Source organism: Oncorhynchus nerka, linkage group LG14, assembly GCF_034236695.1.
Source record: "Oncorhynchus nerka isolate Pitt River linkage group LG14, Oner_Uvic_2.0, whole genome shotgun sequence".
In the NCBI taxonomy this organism is placed as follows: Eukaryota; Metazoa; Chordata; class Actinopteri; order Salmoniformes; family Salmonidae; genus Oncorhynchus; species Oncorhynchus nerka.
The window spans coordinates 80,518,122-80,544,715 of record NC_088409.1 but is presented as its reverse complement, the minus strand read 5'-3'; the positions used below and the strand labels follow the sequence as shown (position 1 = coordinate 80,544,715).

Genomic DNA, 26,594 nt, shown 5'->3' with positions numbered 1-26,594 from the left:
GCATTCAGGCCAAAGAATTTAATGTTGGTTTTATCAGACCAGAGAATCTTGTTTATCATGGTTTGAGAGTCCGTTCGGTGCCTTTTGGCAAACTCCAAGCGGGCTGTCATGTGCCTTTTCCTGATGAGTGGATTCCGTCTGGCCACTACCATAAAGGCCTGATTGGTGGAGTGCTGCGGAGTTGGTTGTCCTTCTGGAACGTTCTCCCATTTCCACAGAGGAACTCTGGAGCACTGTCAGAGTTACCATCGGGTTCTTGGTCACCTCCCTGACTAAGACCATTCTCTCCCGATGTCTCAGTTTGACCGGGAGGTCAGTTCTAGGAAGAGTCTAGGTGATTCCAAACTCCTTCCATATAAGATTGATGGAGGCCACTGTGTTCTTGGGGACTTTCAATGCTGCAGACATCTTTTGGTACCCTTCCCCAGATCTGTGCCTCACAATCCTGTCTTGGATCTCTAAAGACAATTTCTTCAACCTCATGGCTTGGTATTTGCTCTGACATGCATTGTCAACTGTGGGACCTTATATAGAAGGTGTGTGCGCCTTTCCAAATCATGTACAATCCATCCTCCTGAAAGGTGTGGCATATCAAGAAGCTGATTAAACAGCATGATCATTACACAAGTGCACCTTGTGCTGGGCACAATAAAAGGCCACTAAAATGTGCAGGTTTTTCACACAATGCCTTTGATGTTTCAAGTTTTGAGGGAGCATGCAATTGGTATGGTGACACTAGGAATGTCCACCAGAGTTGTTGCCAGAGAATTTGATGTTGGCTTATGGAAGAGAAATTATCTCCAAAAGTTGTTTTAGAGAATTTGGCAGTACATCCAACCGGCCTCACAACTACAGACCACGTGAATCCACTTCAGCCCAGGACCTCGACATCCGGGATCATCGGAGACCAGCAACCCAGAGAGCTGATAAAACTGAGGAGTATTTCGGTCTGTAATAAAGCCCTTTTGTGTAGAAAAATAATTCTGATTGGCAGGGCCTGGCTCCCCAGTGTGTGGGCCTGGCTCCCAAGTGGGTGGGCCTATTCCCTACCAGGCCCACCCATGGCTGCGCCCCTGCCCAGTCATGTGAAATCCATAGATTAGGGCCGAATTAATATATTTCAATTGACTGATTTCCTTATATGAACTGCATCTCTGTAAAATCATTGAATGTTGCATTAGTATTTTTGTTCTATATAAAGTATTTTTGCAGACCCACGGCAGTACCTCCGGTTGACTACCCCTGCTGCATTTAGACTGGTGTCGAGCCTGGTGTCCCAGTACAAATCGTGTCCCTGTACACTGTGGAGATGTTCCTTTCAGTCACACATTCATAATCACTATTATCAACATCAACAGTAAATGGAATGATGTGGCTTACACAACCTCACATGCAAACACACCACAAACACCACACACACACACACCCATTCATAATCACTATTATCAACAGCAACAGTAAATGGAATGATGTGGCTTACACAACCTCACATGCAAACACACACCCATTCATAATCACTATTATCAACATCAACAGTAAATGGAATGATGTGGCTTACACAACCTCACGTGCAAGCACACCACAAACACACACCCATTCATAATCACTATTATCAACAGCAACAGTAAATGGAATGATGTGGCTTACACAACCTCACATGCAAACACACCACAAACACACACACACACACACACCCATTCATAATCACTATTATCAACATCAACAGTAAATGGAATGATGTGGCTTACACAACCTCACATGCAAACACACCACACATGCAAACACACCACACACACACACACACCTATTACACACACCCATTCATAATCACTATTATCAACATCAACAGTAAATGGAATGATGTGCTTACACAACCTCACATGCAAACACACCACACACACACAACCTCACATGCAAACACACCACACACACACACACACCCATTCATAATCACTATTATCAACATCAACAGTAAATGGAATGATGTGGCTTACACAACCTCACATGCAAACACACCACACACACACACACACACACACCCATTCATAATCACTATTATCAACATCAACAGTAAATGGAATGATGTGGCTTACACAACCTCACATGCAAACACACCACACACACAAACTGTACAAACACTCCAAAACTCTCCCTCCCAAATCCCTCCTTCAATACAAACATAAATAAACTGGAGTGTAACAATATAACTACATGGTATCTGGGAAAGTTGACTTGATGCGAGGCTTGTTTCACAGTAACAAAGCACAGTGTGACAGAGACACAGACACCTGGTCAGAGAATACAGTTACAGTCCAGCTGGAGTGGTCAGTATTGGTCAGTACTCACTGCGAAACTTGGCACAGCGGCTCCTGTCGTACTCCAAAAGTTCCAGAGAACACACAGACGTTAAGGGAGAGCGTTCTCTGACCGAGCGACCTACATCAACACAGACCCCCTCCACCTCAGGCGAGCTGCAGACTCTTCTTTGGAAGAACACACAGCATAAGGGAGAGCCCCCAACTCCTGTGTGTAGCGACCATACATCTGGAAGAACACACAGACAGGGTTAAGGGAGAGCAGTACCAACTCCTGTGTGTAGCGACCATACATCTGGAAGAACACACAGACAGGGTTAAGGGAGAGCAGTACCAACTCCTGTGTGTAGCGACCATACATCTGGAAGAACACACAGACAGGGTTAAGGGAGAGTACCAACTCCAGTACCATCTGGAAGAAACTCCTGTGTGTAGCGACCATACATCTGGAAGAACACACAGACAGGGTTAAAGGAGAGCAGTACCAACTCCTGTGTGTAGCGACCATACATCTGGAAGAACACACAGACAGGGTTAAGGGAGAGCAGTAGGTAACAGACAGGCTAATAATGGCTGAAACGGAAGCGAACACATCAAATACATGGTTTCCATGTGGTTGATACCATTCCATTCACTCTATTCCAGCCATTATTATGAACCGTCCTCCCCTCAGCAGCCTCCTGTGTGACACAAACATATACAAAACATGCCATGTACTTAGAGCAAGGACTGGTTCTCACACTAGACAACCCTACCTACTATAACACTAGTTTACTTACACATACTGTAGAGGACATTTCTAGACATCTTGTTGAATGAATGGGTCCCAATGGCACATTTCAATGGCAGTCTAAGTATGGTCTATGTATATGGTCCATGTATAGTACTGTATCAGCCAGAACAACTGACCACATCTACAGTGTATAGGACTGCATCAGCCAGAACAACTGACCCCATCTACAGTGTATAGGACTGCATCAGCCAGAACAACTGACCCTATCTACAGTGTATAGGACTGCATCAGCCAGAACAACTGACCCTATCTACAGTGTATAGGACTGCATCAGCCAGAACAACTGACCCTATCTACAGTGTATAGGACTGCATCAGCCAGAACAACTGACCCTATCTACAGTGTATAGGACTGCATCAGCCAGAACAACTGACCCTATCTACAGTGTATAGGACTGCATCAGCCAGAACAACTGACCCTATCTACAGTGTATAGGACTGCATCAGCCAGAACAACTGACCCTATCTACAGTGTATAGGACTGCATCAGCCAGAACAACTGACCCTATCTACAGTGTATAGGACTGCATCAGCCAGAACAACTGACCCTATCTACAGTGTATAGGACTGCATCAGCCAGAACAACTGACCCTATCTACAGTGTATAGGACTGCATCAGCCAGAACAACTGACCCTATCTACAGTGTATAGGACTGCATCAGCCAGAACAACTGACCCCATCTACAGTGTATAGGACTGCATCAGCCAGAACAACTGACCCCATCTACAGTGTATAGGACTGCATCAGCCAGAACAACTGACCCCATCTACAGTGTATAGGACTGTATCAGCCAGAACAACTGACCCCATCTACAGTGTATAGGACTGTATCAGCCAGAACAACTGACCCCATCTACAGTGTATAGGACTGTATCAGCCAGAACAACTGACCCCATCTACAGTGTATAGGACTGTATCAGCCAGAACAACTGACCCCATCTACAGTGTATAGGACTGCATCAGCCAGAACAACTGACTCCATCTACAGTGTATAGGACTGTATCAGCCAGAACAACTGGCTTAAGGACAGATAGTAATGTATACTTTTCATCTGGAAGAACTCCCAATTGTTTTTAAATCATTGATGGAGGATTTTGAGGCTAATTCCCTGACCTGTCAATGTTTTTAATTTGCTGTTATATGATTTTGTTATACTCTTGTGAATGCTGTTTTTTTTATTTGATTACGTGTAGTTTTTCATGTTGTCGGTCTGTAATTGTGTAATGACATGGTGCTACCTATCTTGGCCAGGACACTCTTGAAAAAGAGATTTCAAATCTCAACGAGCCCTTCCTGGTAAAATAAAAATTAAATACATAATTTACAAACACAGTATTTGTTTGTCCGCCAGATCAGAGGCAGTAGGGATGACAATGTGTTATATTGATACGTGCCATTATTCTGTCCTGCTTGAACATTCTAAATGTAACGAGTACTTTTAGGTGTCAGGGAAAATGTATGGAGAAAAAGTACATTCTTTTCTTTAGGAATATAGTGGAGTAAGTTCTCAAAAGTAAAAATAGTAACCAAAAAAACTACTTTAGTACCTAAAAGTATCTTTACTTAAGTACCACACACACACACACACACACACACCAGGAAGTAGCATCTCCTGCAGACAGGAAACAGCTAGCATCCAGACCTTAGTAGAAAACACAAAGGACTGTAACCTGACTGACTTGAATGACGGAGTAGTGTGAAATTGCCCCTAGATGCTTCTTTGGTCAGTTTTGATAAGGGTCAATTTTGGTAAAGGTAAGGACTGGGGGCGGGAAACTGATCCTAGATCTGTACCTGTTGGAAACTTCACCCCACCCCCAGCGAGACTGACTGACCAGTCACATCACAGATACCACTCTCAGCAGTCCACAATGCTGGAATCAGCATTTATCACAAGGCATTTATGTAGCATACACACATTTCCTGATTTACACAGACACTCAGTACCAGTTCACCAGTCTAATATGCACACATACAGTTGAAGTCAGAAGTTTACATACACTTAGATTGGAGTCATTAACTTCTTATGGCTGGGGGGCAGTATTGAGAAGCTTGGATGAATAAGTTGCCCAAAGTAAACAGCCTGCTCAGTCTCAGTTGCTAATATATGCATATTATTATTAGTATTGGATGGCAAACACTAAAGTTTCTAAAACTGTGTGAATGATGTCTGTGAGTATAACATAACTCATATGGCAGGCAAAATCCTGAGGAGAAATCAAAACAGGAAGTGAGAAATCTGAGCTTGGTATGTATTCACCACAGTTCCCATTGAAATCCCCTTGAGATATTAATGATGTTGCACTTCCTAGGGCTTCCCCTAGATGTCAACAGTCTATAGAAATTTGAATGAGACTTCTACTGTGTTGTGGGACTGAATGTATCAGGTGACTGGCAGTCAGCCATTTTCTGATCACGCGCATTCCTCATGGTATCCACTTGCGTTCCATTGCTCATCAAGACACAAAGGAATACTCTGGTTGGAACTTTATTGAAGCTATATGTTAAAAACATCCTAATGATTGATTCGGTACTTAGTTTGAAATGTTTCTTCGACCTGTAATATAACTTTTTGAAGTTTTTGTCCGACGTAACACTGACCAGAATGAGCGTTTGGATTTGTATACCAAACGAGCTAACAAAAGGAGGTATTTGGACATAAATAACGGACATTATCGAACAAAACAAACATTTATTGTGGACCTGGGATTCCTGGAGCGCTTTCTGATGAAGATCAAAGGTAAGGGAATATTTATCATGTAATTTCTTGTTTATGTTGACGCCAACATGGCGGCTATTTTGACTATTTTTCTGAGCGCCGTCTCAGATTATTGCATGGTTTGCTTATTCCGTAAAGTTCTTGAAATCAGACACAGCGGTTGTATTAAGGAGAGGTATATCTATAATTCCATGTGTATAACTTGTATTATCATCAACATTTATAATGATTATTTATGTTGAATGATGTGGCTATGCAAAATCACTGGATGTTTTTGGAACTAGTGAATGTAATGCGCCAATGTAAACTCATATTTTGATAAATCTGAACTTTATCAAACAAAACATACATGTATTGTGTAACATGAAGTCCTATGAGTGTCATCTGATGAAGATCAAAGGTCAGTGATGAATTTTCTCTCTATTTGTTCTTTTTGTGACAGCCATTTTTTCCAGCCAAAGAGAGCAGTCTTTATTGTCGTTTGGTGGTGACCTAACAATCGTTGTGGTGCTTTTGCTCCAAATCATATTTGAAATCGGATACTGTGGTGGGATTAACAACAAGATTGCCTTTAAAATGGTATGAGATACATGTATGTTTGAGAAATTTTAATGAGATTTTTGATGTTTTGAATTTGGCGCCCTGCACTTTCACTAGCTGTTATAATATTATTCCGTTAACGGGATGTCAGCCCAAAGAGGTTAAGGTTTCTCTGGTATGAAGACAACAACCTAGATAGTTATGTTTCTGAGTACAGGATAAAAGTCCATGAATTTGGGAACAGCCCCTCACCAGCCGTAGCCATCTACTGCATGAGACGAGCAGCGCTACAGGTTGAGAAGGAACACGGGTCAGAACCCAAGCAATATGTAGTGAGGAACTTCTATGTCGATGTTGAAATCAGTAGCTACTACAGAAGAAGCTATCAACATTCTAAGAAAAACACAAGCAATGTTGGCAGAGTCCAACATGAAACTACACAAAATTGCATCCAATAGCAAAACAGTTATGGAAGCCTTCCCTATGGAGGACCTTGCAAAATACTTAAAAGATCTGGACCTAGCAGTGGATCCTCTCCCCTTTCAACAGTCTGGGACTTTCCTGGAATCTGGAAACCGACAGCTTCTCATTCCAGGTGTCCCACAAGGAGAAGCCTTTTACACGGAGAGGCATCCTGTCCACAGTGAATAGTCTTTATGACCCCCTTTGGTTTGTGGCTCCAATAACAATGCAAGGTAAAGCCTTAATGCAACCACTGTGTCAAATTTTTTTTTAACTTAACGGAAAAAGCAAACTATGCAATAATCTGAGACGGCGCTCAGGAAAAAAAAAAATTAGTTGCACTAATTGTACTATTTGTCTACACAACCTGGTTCAAGTATTCTTGGCATTACCCTGAAGAAGTCACAGTGATGCCGAAACATTGGTAAATACCCAGTAAATTACTGGGAGTTTATATAAGTGTGCGCGACTCATTATTTTGATAGTTTATTCACCGTTAGTCAGCACCTCCACACAAAATAATTTTTCTGGGTATGCTCCAGCTCATGTTTTTTGGTTCTACTATTGTCATGTGTTGCTGCCATGCTGTGTTGTCGTCTTAGGGCTCTCTTTATGTAGTGCTGTCTCTTGTCGTGATGTGTGTTTTGTCTTATATTTTACATTTTTAATCCCAGTCCCCATCCCCACAGGAGGCCTTTTGGTAGGCCATCATTGTACATAACAATTTGTTCTTTACTGACTTGCCTAGTTAAATAATGGTTCAATTAAAAATACATTTTAAAAAGTGGCCTTTACTGGTTCTAACAGCAGACCTATAAGCTCTTAGCAAACTTTTGGGAAACAAATGTGATTGACCAAATACAATGCTATTTCTATGTAAACAAATGAACAGACTTTCAGCATACTTATAGAGAAGGGCACTCAATGTGTACTGCACTGACACAAATTACTGATGATTGGTTGAAAGAAATTGATAAGATTGTGGGAGCTGTACTGTTAGAATTCAGTGCAGATTTTTGAAATTATTGACCATAACCCGTTATTGAAAAAAAACTTGTTTATGGATTTTCAACCTCAGCTCTGAATCCACAATATGGCATTCTTTAATGGAAGCTTCTCTAATGTCAAATGTAAAGTGTGGCGTACCACAAGGCAGCTCTCTAGGCACTCTACTCTTCTCTATTTTTACCAATGACCTGCCACTGGCATTAAACAAAGCCTGTGTTTCCATGTATGCTGATGATTCAACCATATACGCATCAGCAACTACAGGTAATGAAGTCACTGAAACCTTTAACAAGGAGTTGCAGTCAATTTTGGAATGTGTGGCCAGTAATAAACTGGTCCTGAACATCTCTAAAACTAAGAGCATTATATTTGGAACAAATCATTCCCTGAGTCCTAGACCTCAGCTGAATCTGGTAATGAATGATGTGGCTGTTGAACACGTTGAGGAGACTAATTTACTTGGCATTACCTTAGATTGTAAACTGTCATGGTCAAAACATATAGATTCAATGGTTGTAAAGATGGGGAGAAGTCTGTCCGTAATAAATGCTCTGCTTTTATGACACCACACAAAGCAAGTTCTGCAGAATAGAGTTTGGTCTTATCTTGATTATTGTCCAGTCATATGGTCGAGTGCTGCAAGGAAATACCTAGTTAAGCTTCAGCTGGCCCAGATCAGAATGGCACGTCTTGCTCTTCATTGTAATCATAGGGCTGATATAAATAAACTCAGCAAAAAAGAAATGCCCTCTCACTGTCAACTGCATTTATTTTCAGCAAACTTAAAACTTCTTAAGGATGACGCAGAATACTGTTCCCATGCAGGAACATCACTCAGCGGAATTTCAGAGCGCCACCTATAGTTTTTGATAAAACTCAAACTTTCATTAAAATACACATTCAAGGTAGTGAATTAAAGCTACACTCGTTGTGAATCTATCCACCAAGTCCGATTTGTAAAATGCTTTTCGGCGAAAGCATGAGAAGCTATTATCTGATAGCATGTACCCCCAAAATACTGCAACGTCACCTAACACGACAGATTTTGCGGTAGCCGGCGCTACCCAAAACGCAGAAATAAAATATAAAACATTCATTACCTTTGACGAGCTTCTTTCTTGGCACTCCTAGATGTCCCATAAACATTTATTTGGGTCTTTTTTTCGATTAAATCGGTCCATATATACCCTAAATATCGATCTATGAAAAGTGTGTGATCCAGGAAAAAAACGTTTTAAAACGCAACGTCATTTTTTTAAATTAAAAAAGTTGACGATAAACTTTCACAAAACACTTCGAAATACTTTTGTAATGCAACTTTAGGTATTAGTAAACGTTAATAAGCGATCAAAATGATCACGGGGCGATGTATATTCTATAGCTCCACGTCTTGAAATCATGTCCGGATATTTCTCAACCAAAACATCCTGTCGGAGACCGGAAGAAACCGGCTGCCTTGTTTCGGTTTGACCAAGAAACAAATCCGAGACAAATGACAAAACTGTTGACATCGTGTGGAAGCTGTAGGTATTGCAACCTCGGCCCCATTTAATGTGGGTCACTTTTAACAATTGGTTGAAGTGGCGCATGGATATATTTTTCCATTTTCAGTGATCAGATTTTCCTGCACTTTTCGATGAAACGCACGTTCTGTTATAGTCACAGCCGTGATTTAACCAGTTTTAGAAACGTCTGAGTGTTTTCTATCCACACATACTAATCATATGCATATACTATATTCCTGGCATGAGTAGCAGGGCGCTGAAATGTTGCGCGATTTTTAACAAAAAGCTGCGAAAATTCGCAGCCTCCCTAAGAGGTTTTAACATGTGTAAATATTTGCATGAACATAACAAGATTCAACAACTGAGACAAACTGAATAAGTTCCACAGACATGTCACTAACAGAAATGGAATAATGTGTCCCTGAACAAAGGGGTGGGGGGGTCAAAAGTGACAGTAACTGGTGCAGCTACCAGCTGCATTGAGTGCTGCATTGCAATTTAAAGGCAATGCTACTAAATACTAATTGAGTGTATGTAATCTTCTGACCCACTGGGAATGTGATGAAAGAAATGAAAGCTGAAATAAATCCCTCAACTATTATTCTGGCATTTCACATTCTTACAATAAAGTGGTGATCCTAACTGACCTAAAGCAAGGAATTTTTACAAGGATTAAATGTCAGGAATTGTGAAAAACTGAGTTTAAATGTATTTGGCAAAGGTGTATGTAAACTTCTGACTTCAACTGTGTGTGATATATATATATATATAAATGCAAGGAAAAGCGGGAGACAGAAAGAGCGAGTGTGTATCCTAGAAAGAATCAGTGCGTGTGTTCGTGTGAGTAAGCGAGTAATAGTGAAAACAGAGATTCTGTCGTGCCAGAGTTAGGTGTCTTAGGCCGCGCTCAAGTGGAGTGTGTGTGACAGTAACACAAAGTGACAGAATAAACCACCTTTTCTCCCTCTACAGCTAAGGTCACAGAGCAGAGCGTTCTGTGTGTGTATGTATATACACTGCTCAAAAAAATAAAGGGAACACTAAAATAACACATCCTAGATCTGCATGAATGAAATATTCTTATTAAATACTTTTTTCTTTACATAGTTGAATGTGCTGACAACAAAATCACAAAAATTATCAATGGAAATCAAATTTATCAACCCATGGAGGTCTGGATTTGGAGTCACAATCAAAATTAAAATGGAAAACTGGCTGATCCAACTTTGATGTAATGTCCTTAAAACAAGTCAAAATGAGGCTCAGTAGTGTGTGTGGCCTCCACGTGCCTGTATGACCTCCCTACAACGCCTGGGCATGCTCCTGATGAGGTGGCGGACAGTCTCCTGAGGGATCTCCTCCCAGACCTGGACTAAAGCATCCTCCAACTCCTGAACAGTCTGTGGTGCAACATGGGTTGGTGGATGGAGCGAGACATGATGTCCCAGATGTGCTCAATTGGATTCAGGTCTGGGGAACGGGAGGCCCAGTCCATAACATCAATGCCTTCCTCTTGCAGGAACTGCTGACACACTCCAGCCACATGAGGTCTAGCATTGTCTTGCACTAGGAGGAACCCAGGGCCAATCGCACCAGCATATGGTCTCACAAGGGGTCTGAGGATCTCATCTCGGTACCTAATGGCAGTCAGGCCATCTCTGGCGAGCACATGGAGGGCTGTGCGGCCCCCCAAAGAAATGCCACCCCACACCATGACTGACCCACCGCCAAACCGGTCATTCTGGAGGATGTTGCAGTCAGCAGAACCTTCTCCACGGCATCTCCAGACTCTGTCACGTGTGCTCAGTGTGAACTTGCTTTCATCTGTGAAGAGCACAGGTCACCAGTGGCGAATTTGTCAATCTTGGTGTTCTCTGGCAAATGCCAAACATCCTGCACGGTGTTGGGCTGTAAGCACAACCCCCACCGGTGGACGTCGGGCCCTCAGACTCCATGAGGGTGGTATGTTTCTGACCGTTTGAGCTGACACATGCACATTTGTGGCCTGCTGGAGGTAATTTTGCAGGGCTCTGGCAGTGCTCCTCCTGCTCCTCCTTGCACAAAGGCGGAGGTAGCGGTCCTGCTGCTGGGTTGTTGCCCTCCTACGGCCTCCTCCACGTCTCCTGATGTACTGGCCTGTCTCCTGGTAGCGCCTCCATGCACTGGACACTACGCTGACAGATACAGCAAACCTTCTTGCCACAGCTCGCATTGATGTGCCATCCTGGATGAGCTGCACTACCTGAGCCACTTGTGTGTGTTGTAGACTCCGTCTCATGCTACCACTAGTGAAAGCCCCGCCAGCATTACATTTACATTTACATTTAAGTCATTTAGCAGACGCTCTTATCCAGAGCGACTTACAAATTGGTGCTTTCACCTTATGACATCCAGTGGAACAGCCACTTTACAATAGTGCATCTAGGTCTTTTAAGGGGGGGGGAGAAGGATTACTTTATCCTATCCTAGGTATTCCTTAAAGAGGTGGGGTTTCAGGTGTCTCCGGAAGGTGACCAAAACATCAGCCAGGAAGCATAGGAACTGAGAAGTGGTCTGTGGTCACCACCTGCAGAACCACTCCTTTATTGGGGGTGTCTTGCTAATTGCCTATAATTTCCACCTGTTGTCTATTCCATTTGCACAACAGCATGTGAAATGTATTGTCAGTGTTGATTCCTAAGTGGACAGTTTGATTTCACAGAAGTGTGATTGACTTGGGAGTTACATTGTGTTGTTTAAGTGTTCCCTTTATTTGTTTGAGCAGTGTATATATATATAAACTCAGCAAAAAAATAATTGTCAGCTCACTGTCAACAGCATTTATTTTCAGCAAACTTAACATGTGTAAATATTTGTATGAACATAACAAGATTCAACAACTGAGACAAACTGAACAAGTTCCACAGACATGTTACTAACAGAAATTGAATAATGTCTCCCTGAACAAAGGGGGGGGGTCAAACTCAAAAGTAACAGTCAGTATCTGGTGTGGCCACCAGCTGCATTAAGTACTGCAGTGCATCTCCTCCTCATGGACTGCACCAGATTTGCCCGTTCTTGCTGTGAGATCTTACCCAACTCTTCCACCAAGGCACCTGCAAGTTCCCGGACATTTCTAGGGGGAATGGCCCTAGCCCTCACCCTCTGATCCAACAGGTCCCAGACGTACTCAATGGGATTGAGATCCGGGCTCTTCGCTGGCCATGGCAGAACACTGACATTCCACCAGGGGTCTTTTCACAGTCCCGAAATCCAAAATAAATTCAATAAAGAGTACAGTATTATAGAAAGCCATTATTGCATGGAATTTCCTTCCATCTCATATTGCTCAAATAAACAGAAACAGCACAACACCTCTTTCCTATTTGACCTAGATAGTTTGTGTGTACGTATTGATATGTAGGCTACATGTGCCTTCTGTAAAATATACATTTCTGTCCTTGAGTTGTCTATTAATGTTCTGTATTATGTCATGTTTCATATTTTGTGTGGACCCCAGGAAGAGTAGTTGCTTCTTTTGCAACAGCTAATGGAGATCCTAATAAAATCAAAAATGAGTGTGAGACTGAGTGAAAGAAAAAACAGACGAGAGATAAGTGTGCCCTCTTATCTGAGTGTAAAGAAAAAGGGATATTGAAAGAGAAAAGGGAGTCTGAAAAAGAGAGTCTGAGATGTGTGTTTTCCTCTATCAGTGACCTTCCTTAACATGACTCCATAATAACAGGTTGAGGATTTCCTAGGGAGTAGAACAGTGTGAGAGAGAGAGATTGCATAAGTCTATGAGAGGGAGAGGGAAAAAAAGAGCAAGCAAAATAAAATAATAAAATATGGGATTCTGCAGAGCACGTGAGAGAAGGAATAACAAAGAGTGAGAAAGAGGAAAGTGAAAGAGGGAGGGGAGGCCCACTCGACAGAGTCAGTGTTGGACGAACAAACAGATCACTATGTTATCATGGGAACGAGAGAGAGAAAGGGGTGGGGTAGAATGAGAGAGAAAAAGAGAGGGAGAGAGTAGGGGATGGAGTACATTGAGAGACAGAGTGGGTGGGTACATTGAGAGAGAAAAAAGATGGATGATAGGAGAGAGGTAATGTAAAATTAAGAGGTGTACATTAGAAGGGGGGAACGCAGGGGGCCAGAGGGGAGGTTTGGGTGTTTGTGCCAGGGTACCATGCCAACCCAAGGGCCCCTCTCTGTGTGCCACATCAACATGAGCATACAGCAGGACAAACAGACAAGACAGATGGACTAAAAAAAATGTTTAAAAAAAAAGGAAAGGGCTAGCTTGACAGGAGGTTTGTGTGTGAAAACAGTGGTGAGCAGTGATAGATGAATGGAACAGAAAGGAGGCGTGAGAGATGGGAGGAAGAGAGGTGTAGAGGAAGGGTGGACAGAGGAGGGAGAGAGAGCAAGAGAGCTCAGCAGGAGGTATGGGTGAAAACGGTGGCAGGTTGATGGGACTAGAAAGAAAGAGGGGAGAAGGGAATGAAAAGACATGTAGAGAGAGACTGGAGCAGTTGGCAGAATGTACAGAACTTTAATTCATTTTGCCATGTGAGCTGAAGTTAAATGTTGCCATTAGGAAGGGAAGAGAGGAGAGAGGGAGTAAATGAGTGCAGCTGTGTGAACACTGGGATATCAGTGATTGATGATGTAGGTCTCCACACCTGCCCACTGGGCTGCTAGGGCAGTGCAGCCAACTACCACACACACACACACAGAGGGGTTGGGTATGGCATTGTTCCAGTGCTGTAGGTTTTGTGAAAGTCCCACAGTGTTGTCACGATACCAGATTTGTACTTTTTGACTTCGATACCAGGTTTAGGATCACAATATTCTAAACCGAAACGATACTCAATAACAAAACCGGATACCACAGCAAAAAAAGAAAGCTTATTAGCTCAAGTCCCAGAATGGGCTTTATTTAATTTGTTTACATTGAGCAATATGTTGATAACCGGTAGAACTACTAAAATAACAAATAGAATATCTTCATCTTGTATATTAAAGAACAGAAGAATATCTTCAATTTTCCTTATGCAAAACCATATCTGAGACTCAGCGCAGACAAAATACATTTTACAATTACAACTAAACTGTTTTAAAATGTAATTTGATACATATCTGGGTTAATTTGCTAATCTCTGGCCATAATATTGGGTCAAATTACATTCATTAGACCTATGATTCATCATTCATTACAGATACATAATTAATGTATTAAATGAATAGATTAGTTCCAAAATAACAAATAAGCTAATTTCTGATGGTTCAATATTGCAATAGTCTACACACCATAGAAATACAATGGATTTCACACAGCATACTACAATTTCCAAAGTGCATTTCATTACCCAGAGCTGCTGGCTTGCTAGTGGCCACTGCTAGCAAGCCCAGACAAACAAACTATTCTAAATATATTTCTAAATATATTTCTGTCAAGTTGTGAGTGCATTTCACCTTACTTTTGGGTTGTGATTATATAATGTTCGCATGAAAGTCATGCCGAATATATGTTCATGTCAATGTCACTCAAAAATAATTCCAATGTAATTCCTAGTAGACTAACGTTACAGTGCAAATGTCATGTGTAAACAAGTATTTTTTTGTATGTAGTTTTGGAACTAAACGCCCCGTGCACTGCTTTGTAACACCTTTTGCTTAGTTGTTTCGGTGGGCTAGCCCTCATCTGCTCCGTAAGCAAAGTGTTCCCACAATTCGCTTCTGGAGACAGTTTTGTCAACAAGCTGCGGACGTGGAGGCATAACGTTTTGGCATTTTATCTCTCCTCCTGCTTGCTTCTCAAAAGGGGCTCTTGTTGTGTCTAGCTACTGTCTAGCCTGCTCGAGAAGATTCAGACAAATTACTAAAGACTCAATCCTCTCAATCCATATATGACGTGAGACACATGACAGAAGTACCAAAGAATTCTAGTACCGAAACATTTTTCATGTTCTAGTATGGAAATAGTACAGAGGTTTAAGTATACCGTGCAACACTACTTCCATAGACAAAACTGGCATACCGTTCCCTCCCCTGTACAGCCCTGCTGCCTCACCACTGTCAACCTAACTACAAAACAGAGGAAAATAGATTATTTCATTTGTATGGCTTCTTTACTACCCCCCACCACCACCACACGAGTCTGGTCTCGCTCAGCCCTGTCGTCTCCCCCTGGCTCGAACGTGACGCTGCCAGCCTGATTACTGGAACGAGAGAGTAAGACATGGAAAGAGAGAGTGTGTCTGGCTGCCACCAATACCGGTCTGTGAAGAACTGATGTAGTGGGTCTCTACCTACCTACCTAATGTTGAACTTAGACAAAGTAGGAATGAGATGACAAAGGCCCTGTCCTTGGAAATGAGAACTGAGAGGGTGTGGACAGATGACTACACTGTTCCACTGTTCTTACACACGTGCTCGCTGGTGCAGGGTGGCACAGTGGTAAGGCATCAGCACGGCACCACTCTGTACCAGCAGGGAATCACACACAAAGCTGAGTGTCAGCAGCATTCCAAGGGTTGCAGTGCAGTAGAGAACAGGACAGTCTGTCCACAGCAGCCTCAACACTGACTGACTGAGCCTACAGCTGTGGCAATACCTACTGAGAGGGGGAAGAGGACATGGGATGAGTAGGGGGGCATGACAGAGAGAGAGGAGGGTTAATGCATGGTGCCAGAGAGGCCTGTATCAATATCTGTAATGGAATAAAGCCTAAGAATATCCAATCAACCGTAGCGAAAGTGTATGTGTGTAAACTTGCAGCCATCAGCAAGCATCCCTCCACACCCAGTTTGGTCCTTATCTTAATAAATGCCCTCTAACCTTACTATAGATCAGAGACAGACACAGGGCTGGGGTACGTGGCTAGGGGAGAGAAAGCTGAGAAATGAATGAGGAGTTTTTCTACTGGATTAGAGAGCTGGCTTCTCTCACAATAGCAGGCCTTCAGCCAGGCAGTGGGGTCTGGTGTAGGATGAAGTTACCTAGACACTGGAAAAAATGGCCAGTTTTATGGCTCCATTTATAAATGGTGAATGTTTACATCTGTGGTAGATCTGCTCTAAAGGGCAACTGTAGGGGTGGGCCTGGGGATCAGAGTTCACCAGCTGTGGTAGATCTGTTCTAAAGGGCAACTGTAGGGGTGGGGCCTGGGGATCAGAGTTCACCAGCTGTGGTAGATCTGTTCTAAAGGGCAACTGTAGGGGTGGGGCCTGGGGATCAGAGTTCACCAGCTGTGGTAGATCTGTTCTAAAGGGCAACTGTAGGGGTGGGGCCTGGGGATCAGAGTTCACCAGCTGTGGTAGATCTGTTCTAAAGGGCAACTGTAGGGGTGGGCCTGGGGATCACCAGCAGAGTTCACCAGCTGTGGTAGATCTGTTCTAAAGGGCAACTGTAGGGGTGGGGCCTGGGGATCAGAGTTCACCAGCTGTGGTAGATCTGTTCTAAAGGGCAACTGTAGGGGTGGGGCCTGGGGATCAGAGTTCACCAGCTGTGGTAGATCTGTTCTAAAGGGCAACTGTAGGGGGTGGGCCTGGGGATCAGAGTTCACCAGCTGTGGTAGATCTGTTCTAAAGGGCAACTGTAGGGGTGGGCCTGGGGATCAGAGTTCACCAGCTGTGGTAGATCTGTTCTAAAGGGCAACTGTAGGGGCCTGGGGATCAGGCCTGGGGATCTGTTCTAAAGGGCAACAGGGGTGGGCCTGGGGATCAGAGTTCACCAGCTGTGGTAGATCTGTTCTAAAGGGCAACTGTAGGGGTGGGGGGCCTGGGGATCAGAGTTCACCAGCTGTGGTAGATCTGTTCTAAAGGGCAACTGTAGGGGTGGGCCTGGGGATCAGAGTTCACCAGCTGTGGTAGATCTGTTCTAAAGGGCAACTGTAGGGGTGGGCCTGGGGATCAGAGTTCACCAGCTGTGGTAGATCTGTTCTAAAGGGCAACTGTAGGGGTGGGGCCTGGGGATCAGAGTTCACCAGCTGTGGTAGATCTGTTCTAAAGGGCAAGGGGTGGGGCCTGTAGGGATCTGTGGGCCTGGGGATCAGAGTTCACCAGCTGTGGTAGATCTGTTCTAAAGGGCAACTGTAGGGGTGGGGCCTGGGGATCAGAGTTCACCAGCTGTGGTAGATCTGTTCTAAAGGGCAACTGTAGGGGTGGGCCTGGGGATCAGAGTTCACCAGCTGTGGTAGATCTGTTCTAAAGGGCAACTGTAGGGGTGGGCCTGGGGATCAGAGTTCACCAGCTGTGGTCGCTCATGCAGGCAATCATAACATGACTCCAGCAGCATGGGGTATCTGCACAGACACATATTACATAAGAGAGAACTCACTGCTGGATACTGGGCTTTACATACACTTTCAGAGATAACCGTAACATCATGACAGTCACACGTCATAGACGTATCCTAAATCTTACCTCAGAGAACATAGTTGACACAACCTTAATGCTGAACACACACCAAGACTACCTCATAAGCACATTTCATCAAACCCCTGCTGTCTGCCATAACGTCTTCTGACATACTCTACAGCGCGCACATACACAGACTGTTTCCCAGGACATCCACCTGTGGTGCAGGCCTTCTCAGATGTGATTAGTCAGGCTAGCCCAGCCCAGCCCGCAACTGACTCAAAATTGATAGAATAAAGCATTCAAATGGATAAATGAAAGCTTAAATTTGCCATGTGTTACTTCAAAGTGATAAAATATATTTTTATCCATACAGTAGCTTTGTTTACAAATTGCCAGTCAGATTTCTCCAGGTAATTATTATGCATGTTACTGATAAGTTCTTGTGCAAGATCCATCCACAACTACAGCAACACATCAACAATACAAATAGGCCCATCTATAACCCTCTCATTACAAATGAGAGTTGAGTGATACAGATTTTTTTTTTTTAAGTGTCATTCAGCAGCCAAATGAATGCGGTCATGGTTCATATATTGGCTACTGGCTGGCCGTCAGCTGATGACGGCAGATTTGAAAACACCGGTGAGTCTGTTAAAGTTGCTAGCTTGAGTTAATGGCAATTCACACACACAATCCAAATACATTTAAAAACTCCGTTTTTCACAATTCCTGACATTTAATTCTAGTAAAAAAATGACCCGTCGTAGGTCAGTTGGGACTTTATTTTAAGAATGTGAAAGGTCAGAATAATAGTAGGGAGAACGATTTAATTCAGCTTTAAATTATTTCAACACATTCCTCGTGGGTCAGAAGTTTACATACACTCAATTAGTATTTGGTAGCATTGCCTTTAAATTGTTTAACTTGAGTCAAATGTTTCGGGTAGCCTTCGACATGCTTCCCACAATAGGTTGGGTGAATTTTGGCCCAATCCTCCTGACAGAGCTGGTGTATTTGAGTCAGGCTTGTTGGATCCTTTTTCAGTTCTGCCCACAAATTGTTTATAGAATTGAGGTCAATTGTTGTCCTCAAGCCATTTTGCCACAACTTTGGAATTATGCTTGGGGTCATTGTCCATTTGTAAGACCCATTCGCGACCAAGCTTTAACATCCTGACTCATGTCTTGAGATGTTGCTTCAATATATCCACATCATTTTCCTCCTCATGATGCCATCTATTTTGTGAAGTGCACCAGTCCCTCCTGCAGCAAAGCACCCCCACAACTTGATGCTGCCACCCGCGTGCTTCACGGTTGGGATGGTGTTCTTCAGCTTGCAATCCTCCCACTTTTTCCTCCAAAACATAACAGTCATTATGGCCAAACAGTTCTATTTTCGTTTCATCAGACCAGAGGATATTTCTCCAAAAGTACGATCTTAGTCCCCATGTGTAGTTGCAAACCGGCTTTTTTATGGCGGTTTTGGAGCAGTGGCTTCTTCCTTGCTGAGCGGCCTTTCAGGTCATGTTGATATAGAACTCGTTTTACTGTGGATATAGATACTTTTGTACCTTTTTCCTACAGCATCGTCACATGGTCCTTTGCTGTTGTTCTGGGATTGATTTGCACTTTTCGCACCAAAGTACGTTCATCTCTAGGAGACAGAACGAGTCTCCTTCCTGAGCGGTATGACGGCTGCATGGTCCCATGGTGTTTATACTTGCGTACTATTGTTTGTACAGATGAACGTGGTACCTTCAGGCCTTTGGAAATTGCTCACAAGGATGAACCAGACGTGAGGAGGTCTACAATTATTTTGCTGAGGTCTTGGCTGATTTCTTTTGATTTTCCCATGATGTCAAGCAAAGAGGCACTGAGTTTGAAGGTAGGCCTTGAAATACATCCACAGGTACACCTCCAATTTACTCAAATGATGTCAATTAGCCTATCAGAAGCTTCTAAAGCCATGACGTAATTTTCTGGAATTTTCCAAGCTGTTTAAATGCACAGTCAACTTAGTGTATGTACACTTCTGACCCACTGGAAATGTGATACAGTGAATTAGAAGTGAAATAATCAGTCTGTAAACAATTGTTGGAAAAATTACTTGTGTCATGCACAAAGTAGATGTCCTAACCGACTTGCCAAAACTATAGTTTGTTAACAAGAAATTTGTAGAGTGGTTAAAAAACGAGATTTAATGACTCCAATCTAAGTGTATGTAAACTTTCAACTTCAACTGTATACAGTATATATTTATTTATTAGCTGGACCACTAGTGCCATGCTGCGGTGGACAGTGCCAATCATGAAACCTACTGGTATGCCGTCTATTGGTATGTAAAGCCATTTAGCAAGGTAGCTAGCTATATCTAATTTAGCTGCCCACCAAACAGCTAATAGATCCACACGCACCACTAGCTAAATGTGTGGCACTATACAGCCAAATAAATGTTTGTGCTCCTACTTGCGAACTTAGCTGGAGTTGTAGCTTGTTTTCCCCTAGGGTGTTGAGTTTACTATTGCAACCTTTTGATGGCCAATTAATATTATAATTATACCATATAAGATACTTGCTTAGGGTCGACTTCTCCATACAAGTGTTTGCACTGCAAGAGATCAGGCAGATAGCGGCTTGATCGTTGCACCACAGTATATTGTCTATGTAAATTAGAATGGCATTTCATAGCTGACTCGATACGTAAATAATTTCTTATAATACAGTAGCCTACATGCTTGTTCTAAGTAATACTGGCGGTCAAAAGCCTCTCGGACGTCTCTCAAATAGAGCACGTTATGATGTCCCTCCTGGGTTTGTTTGCAAAAAAGTAAACTTGTCGGGGCAACAGTTTGATATTTCATATACACAAACGAGACTGGCTTCAAAGAACAGGACTCAACTCTTTTCCAACTCATTTGCCTAGCAGTGGTAATGGAGTTGGATTGTGGTCTGCAGAGACGACTGGCTCAGAGGATTAATACACATCTAATGAGGACAGCAGGAGATCAATGGAGCTCAACCTCTCAGAGGTTTAGCGCAGCGCACATGCAGTCACAGTATACAAGTACACACACAAACATCTTGTCTGGGAGTGAATGTTTCACATATTCCGAGGGCTAATGATCATGAGGTAATTCTAGACAGGGAGCGATCAAATGATATTCTGTCTGTTTATCAAACAGAAGAGCAGACTTTGAACCCAATTAAACAAACTACATCTCTCCTCCTCCTTCATTAAGTGACTTTCTCCCTCTTCCCCCCCTCCCTTCCCTTCTATCACCCTCTACACCACTGGGTCTCAATCCTGGTCAAGGGGACTCAAAGGGGTACACATTTTTGTTTTTGCCCTAGCACTACACAGCTGATTCAAATGATCAACTCATCAAAAGGCTTTGATGATTTGAATCAGGTGTGTAGAGCTAGGGCAAAAACAAAAATGTGTACCCCTTTGAGTCCCCAGGACCAGGATTGAGAACCACTGTTACACCTTTCCCTCCCTCCCCCCTCTACTTCTTCCTCTCTCACTACCTCAATCCCTCCCAAATGAACTATTCCGCCATCAATTTCTCTCTTCACTCATGTAGCTTTCCTTCATTAAGTCTCCCTCCTGTAAGTGTGTTCTACTCTCTCCATCATGTCAACAGACTGGTGACCGGGGTAGCAGAGAGGAAGGGAGATGTGACCGGGGTAGCAGAGAGGAAGGGAGATGTGACCGAGGTAGCAGAGAGGAAGGGAGATGTGACCGGGGTAGCAGAGAGGAAGGGAGATGTGATGGTGATCAACATCATCAACACCAGGGACTGTTCTTATCAATCACCCTACTATCACAATCAGTTACGCTTTCCTCTTCCCATCTTCTCCCTCTCCATCCCTCGGTCACTTGATCTCCATTAATCATCTCTAAAGTGACTAAGAAGGAAGCAGTAAATGAATGTGTCTGGTTTGAGCAGAGTATACATGGTGTGTGTGTGTGTGTGTGTGTCCCCGCATGTGATAGATGGATGGATAATCTAAAGAGAGCGAGATATATTCAGCACTTTTCGGTCGATCCCGCTCCCTACTTAAAACACACAGCAGAGTAAAGCATACACCGAAAAGGCAAACCGGTAGTTGTCAAGGTCACACAATCGGAGATGTGCTCGGTCAAGTGTTCATGTGTGCGCCCAAGAATTCATATCATCCATAAGCTCTGTGATATACACCAAACCAAGAAAAGCAAGCAACAGCTAACCCCCAACAGGTGTCGCTCTCCCTCCCTCCCTGTCCATCCATCTATCTATCTCTCCCTTGCAGGAGGTGCAGAAGTGCTGAGGCGGTGGAGAACTTAGAGAGATCAATGTGGGAGGGCTCCGTGTACACAGGGACTGGGAGAACAGGCAGGCGAGCATATGTTCAGGGAGCGAGAGAGGGACAAGTAGGACACTTAAAATAGTCCATATTGATCCAACTTGAACTAGAATAAAGTTTTTATTTTTTTTAAATGCTGCAACACCGTCTCATAGATCACACATATATAATCTCTGCCCCCTGATGGATGTTTGCAGACAGATTGTTCTGGCTTATTGGGTTGGTCATGTCACCTGTAGAGTCCGTATTGGCTCACAAACACACTGACAGAGAGAGGAGAGACAGAGCAGAGATGCAGAAAAGGGACGAGAGAGAAGGGGGGATTTGAGATGCCTCCTACGTGCTCATATCCAGCTTCTGAAAGCAGCAGAGGGGGAGCACAAGAGAGCGTGACAGATCAAAGAGGGACTGCAACGGCATGAGCATTATCATCCACCTCCTACCCACCCCAGGGGCCACACCATGGGGTCAAAATAAAGGAACAGTACCAGTCCCACACTCTAGTATCAGTATCCCCACGTCATCAACCCTTTTGTCAGGGCAGGCAGGAGGACGGGGTGGCACGCAATGTCCTGGAACACAGTGCCACCAATTCTCCTGAGACACACATCCCGTGTGAAACACATACACAGAGTTGAGGTGCCCTCCAATCTACAGTGACGCCAATCAGTGCCCACACCTTTGCTCTGCTAGACCCTTCCACCGTTCACATGCTTTCCCTGGAGAATGAGTGGTGAGGGAGGGAGGAAAAGGAAAGGATGACTTGATAAATGGACTACCGGTCTGTCCCATTCAAACAAACTTAATTGGAAAATGCCAAGGGTGGCTATTATCAGCCATCTGCTATGAAAAGGACAGGTCAGTGGCTAGCCACAAAAAAATAAGTATTGGACTGGGTGAATGGTGCAAAGCACCTATAAGCAACTAGTGCCAATCTTGCCGCCCCCCCCCCAACATGAAAATTGTTACCAGAGGGTCCCTCAGTGCCTCTACACAGAGGATGACATCACTTTAAGTGTCATCAGTTAGTGACAGTGATTCAGGGACAGACATAACACAGATCTCTACAGGATAACACTGTTACCATGACAATACCACTAGAGACAGGATACTGAGGGTTACACACGTGTCACCCAGCCAAATGCTCTATGCCCATTAAACTGGAAGGAGTGTTCGAGACGAACCGAGGTCAAATGTAGTTATGGCTATAGAAGCTGACATCAAACAAGTTGAAAGCAACATAAAGCCAGATTGATTACCACTTAAATGACCAGCAGACAATTGCCTTGTGCCACAGCCAGACTCACACATCCACACACACTAGATTGACACTTCGTTCCCCTCACTTCCTTGGGTCATCATTAGAATATTCTCACCAACAACAATCACTTGACAAATTCTGACTGTAAATAGACCTTTGCTGCCACCAGACATAACATTCATCTCCCCCATATGTCATAATGGAAAGGAAAACTACGTCATCTACAGTTGAAGTCTGAGGTTTACATACACCTTAGCCAAATACATTCAAAGCCAAATACATTCAAACCCAGTTTTTCACAATTCCTGACATTTAATCCTAGTAAAAATTCCCTGTTTTAGGTCAGTTAGGATCACCACTTTATTTTAAGAATGTGAAATGTCAGAATAATAGTAGAGAGAATGATTTATTTCAGCTTTTATTTCTGTAATCACATTCCCAGTAGGGTCAGAAGTTTACATTCACTCAATTAGTATTTGGTAGCACTGCAATTAAATTGTTGAACTTGGGTCAAACGTTTCAGGTAGCCTTCCACAAGCTTCCCACAATAAGTTGGGTGAATTTTGGCCCATTCCTCCTGACAGAGCTGGTGTAACGGAGTCAGGTTTGTTAGCCTTCTTGCGCACACACACATTTTCAGTTCTGCCAATAGATTTTCTATGCGATTGAGGTCAGGGCTTTGTGATGGTCACTCCAATACCTTGACTTTGTTGTCCTTAAGCCATTTTGCCACAACTTTGGAAGTATGCTTGGGGTCATTGTCCATTTGGAAGACCCATTTGCGACCAAGCTTGGACTTCCTGACTGATGTCTTGAGATGTTGCTTCAATATAGCCACCTAATTTTCCTCCCTCATGATGCCATATATTTTGAAGTGCACCAGTCCCTCCTGCAGCAAAGCACCCCCACAACATGTTTCCACCCCCGTACTTCACGGTTGGGATGGTGGTCTTCAGCTTGCAATCCTCCCACTTTTTCCTCCAAACATAACGATGGTCATTATGGCCAAACAGTTTTATTTAATCCGACCAGAGGACATTTCTCCAAAAAGTATGATCTTTGTCCCCATGTGCAGTTGCCAACCATAGTCTGGCTTTTTTATGGCGGTTTTGGAGCAGTGGCTTCTTCCTTGCTAAGCGGCCTGTCGATATAGGACTCGTTTAACTGTGGATATAGATACTTTTGTACCGGTTTCCTCCAGCATCTTCACATGGTCCTTTGCTGTTGTTCTGGGATTGATTTGCACTTTTTGCACCAAAGTACGTTCATCTCTATGAGACAGAACGAGTCTCCTTCCTGAGCGGTATGACGGCTGCGTGGCCCCATGGTGTTTATACTTGCGTACTATTGTTTGTACAGATGAACGTGGCACCTTCAGGCGTTTGGAAATTGCTCCCAAGAATGAACCAGACTTATGGAGGTCTACAATTTTTTTCTGAGGTCTTGGCTGATTTCTTTTGATTTCCCCATGCTGTCAAGCAAAGAGGCACTGACATACATCTACAGGTACGCCTCCAATTGACTCATATTATGTCAATTAACCTACCAGAAGCTACTAAAGCCATGACATCATTTTCTGGAATTTTCCAAGCTGTTGAAAGGCACAGTCAACTTAGTGTATGTAAACTTCTGACCCACTGGAATTGTGATCGTGAATTATAAGTGAAATAATCTGTCTGTAAACAATTGTTGGAAAAATGACTTGCGTCATGCACCAAGTAGATGTCCTAACAGACTTGTCAAAACTATAGTTTGTTAACAAGAAATTAGTGGAGTGGTTGAAAAACGAGTTTGAATGACTCCAACATAAGTGTATGTAAACTTCCGACTTCAACTGTATATAAGTCACAATGGAAAACCATGTCATCTACATTACATAGGCTCATGTCATAATGGAATTCATGTCATGTACAAATCACAATGACCACTCTCCTGCCTCCAAATCTGCAGCCATGTAAAGTTCCAGAGTGGCCTGACAGTGATAGCTATGACAGCTATATGACAGCTATATGACAGCTCCATTGCTCAGCACTGAAGGAGAACAAACATCAGTCAGTGTGGCCCAAGGTTGTCCTGTGGCGCCGTCCTGCCTTATCTATCTGCTCTAATAGTTCTTATCTGACCCACTGAATAATTTCCCCTCCACACACACACACACACACACACACCACACAGACAGACATTAAAAAGACACATCACAAGCTGTAAGCCATCAGGCTCTAAGCCTCTACAGGGTCGGAGAGGGACAACGGACATTTAGGGATGTCTAGGGACATCGCGTCACCTGCAGGCTAACCCCATTAGGCTTTCATCCGAAAGCCAGAGCTCTTGGACTTCCACTCATAAAACATACATGTCAAAGTGGGCCAAATAATCATAAATACTGCTGTGAAGGCGAATGAGTGACGTGCAAGCGAGAGAGAGTGTGTGAGCAGGTGTGCCTGAGAGGAGACAGGAAGATTGACAGTGGACTGTGTGAGAAGCCGTAAGAGGTTAGAGACGGATGGTACCTGGAGAAAACAAGTGTAGCAGAATGCCATACACTAAATGGAGGGGTAGACAGCTGAGGGCCACCCTTTGCTGTTTATCAACCATTTTTTTCCGTCGGTGATGGTCCCACTTTAAATGAACCAAAACGTATCTAGAGCACGCATATATATAGTCTTCATACACATTCCTACATTTAATCTATACCATAGATGCTTCACAATAATGTATAAGCAAAGTCTTACAACATAAAGGGTGACATACAACACCGAATGTAAGTGGGACAGCTTACATGTGTATTATCATTTTCATTAGTGGGACAGCTTACATGTGTATTATCATTTTCATTAGTGGGACAGCTTACATGTGTATTATCATTTTCATTAGTGGGACAGCTTACATGTGTATTACCATTTTCATTAGTGGGACAGCTTACATGTGTATTATCATTTTCATTAGTGGGACAGCTTACATGTGTATTATCATTTTCATTAGTGGGACAGCTTACATGTGTATTATCATTTTCATTAGTGGGACAGCTTGTTTGTTTGTTGTGGTGTCGTGATGTGGAACTAGCTACAGTAGTCTCGTACAGTTCTGCCCCACATACGAAGCCCACACAACCACCGCCGCTGCCAATGTGGCACAATGGAACTGTGTCCCGGTGACTCACAGTGTAGCCAAAGACGTGGGGAATAGAGAAAGGAAGAAGTCAGAGAGAAAAACAGAGGGGGGTACAGAGAGGGACAAGCGAGAGGGACAAGCGAGAGGGACAAGCGAGAGGGACAAGCGAGAGGGACAAGCGAGAGGG

At 43.4% G+C, this 26,594-nt stretch overlaps 1 protein-coding gene across 1 annotated transcript in view; it reads right to left on the bottom strand.

Moving 5' to 3' along the window:
- LOC115141954 (chloride channel protein 2-like) overlaps nt 1-26,594 on the bottom strand; it is a 167,447-nt gene that overhangs the window by 134,337 nt on the left and 6,516 nt on the right. Inside the window, 2 exon segments of the mRNA XM_029681382.2 lie at nt 2,347-2,449; nt 2,452-2,544. Of these exon segments, the coding sequence (XP_029537242.2) occupies nt 2,347-2,449; nt 2,452-2,544 (196 nt within the window).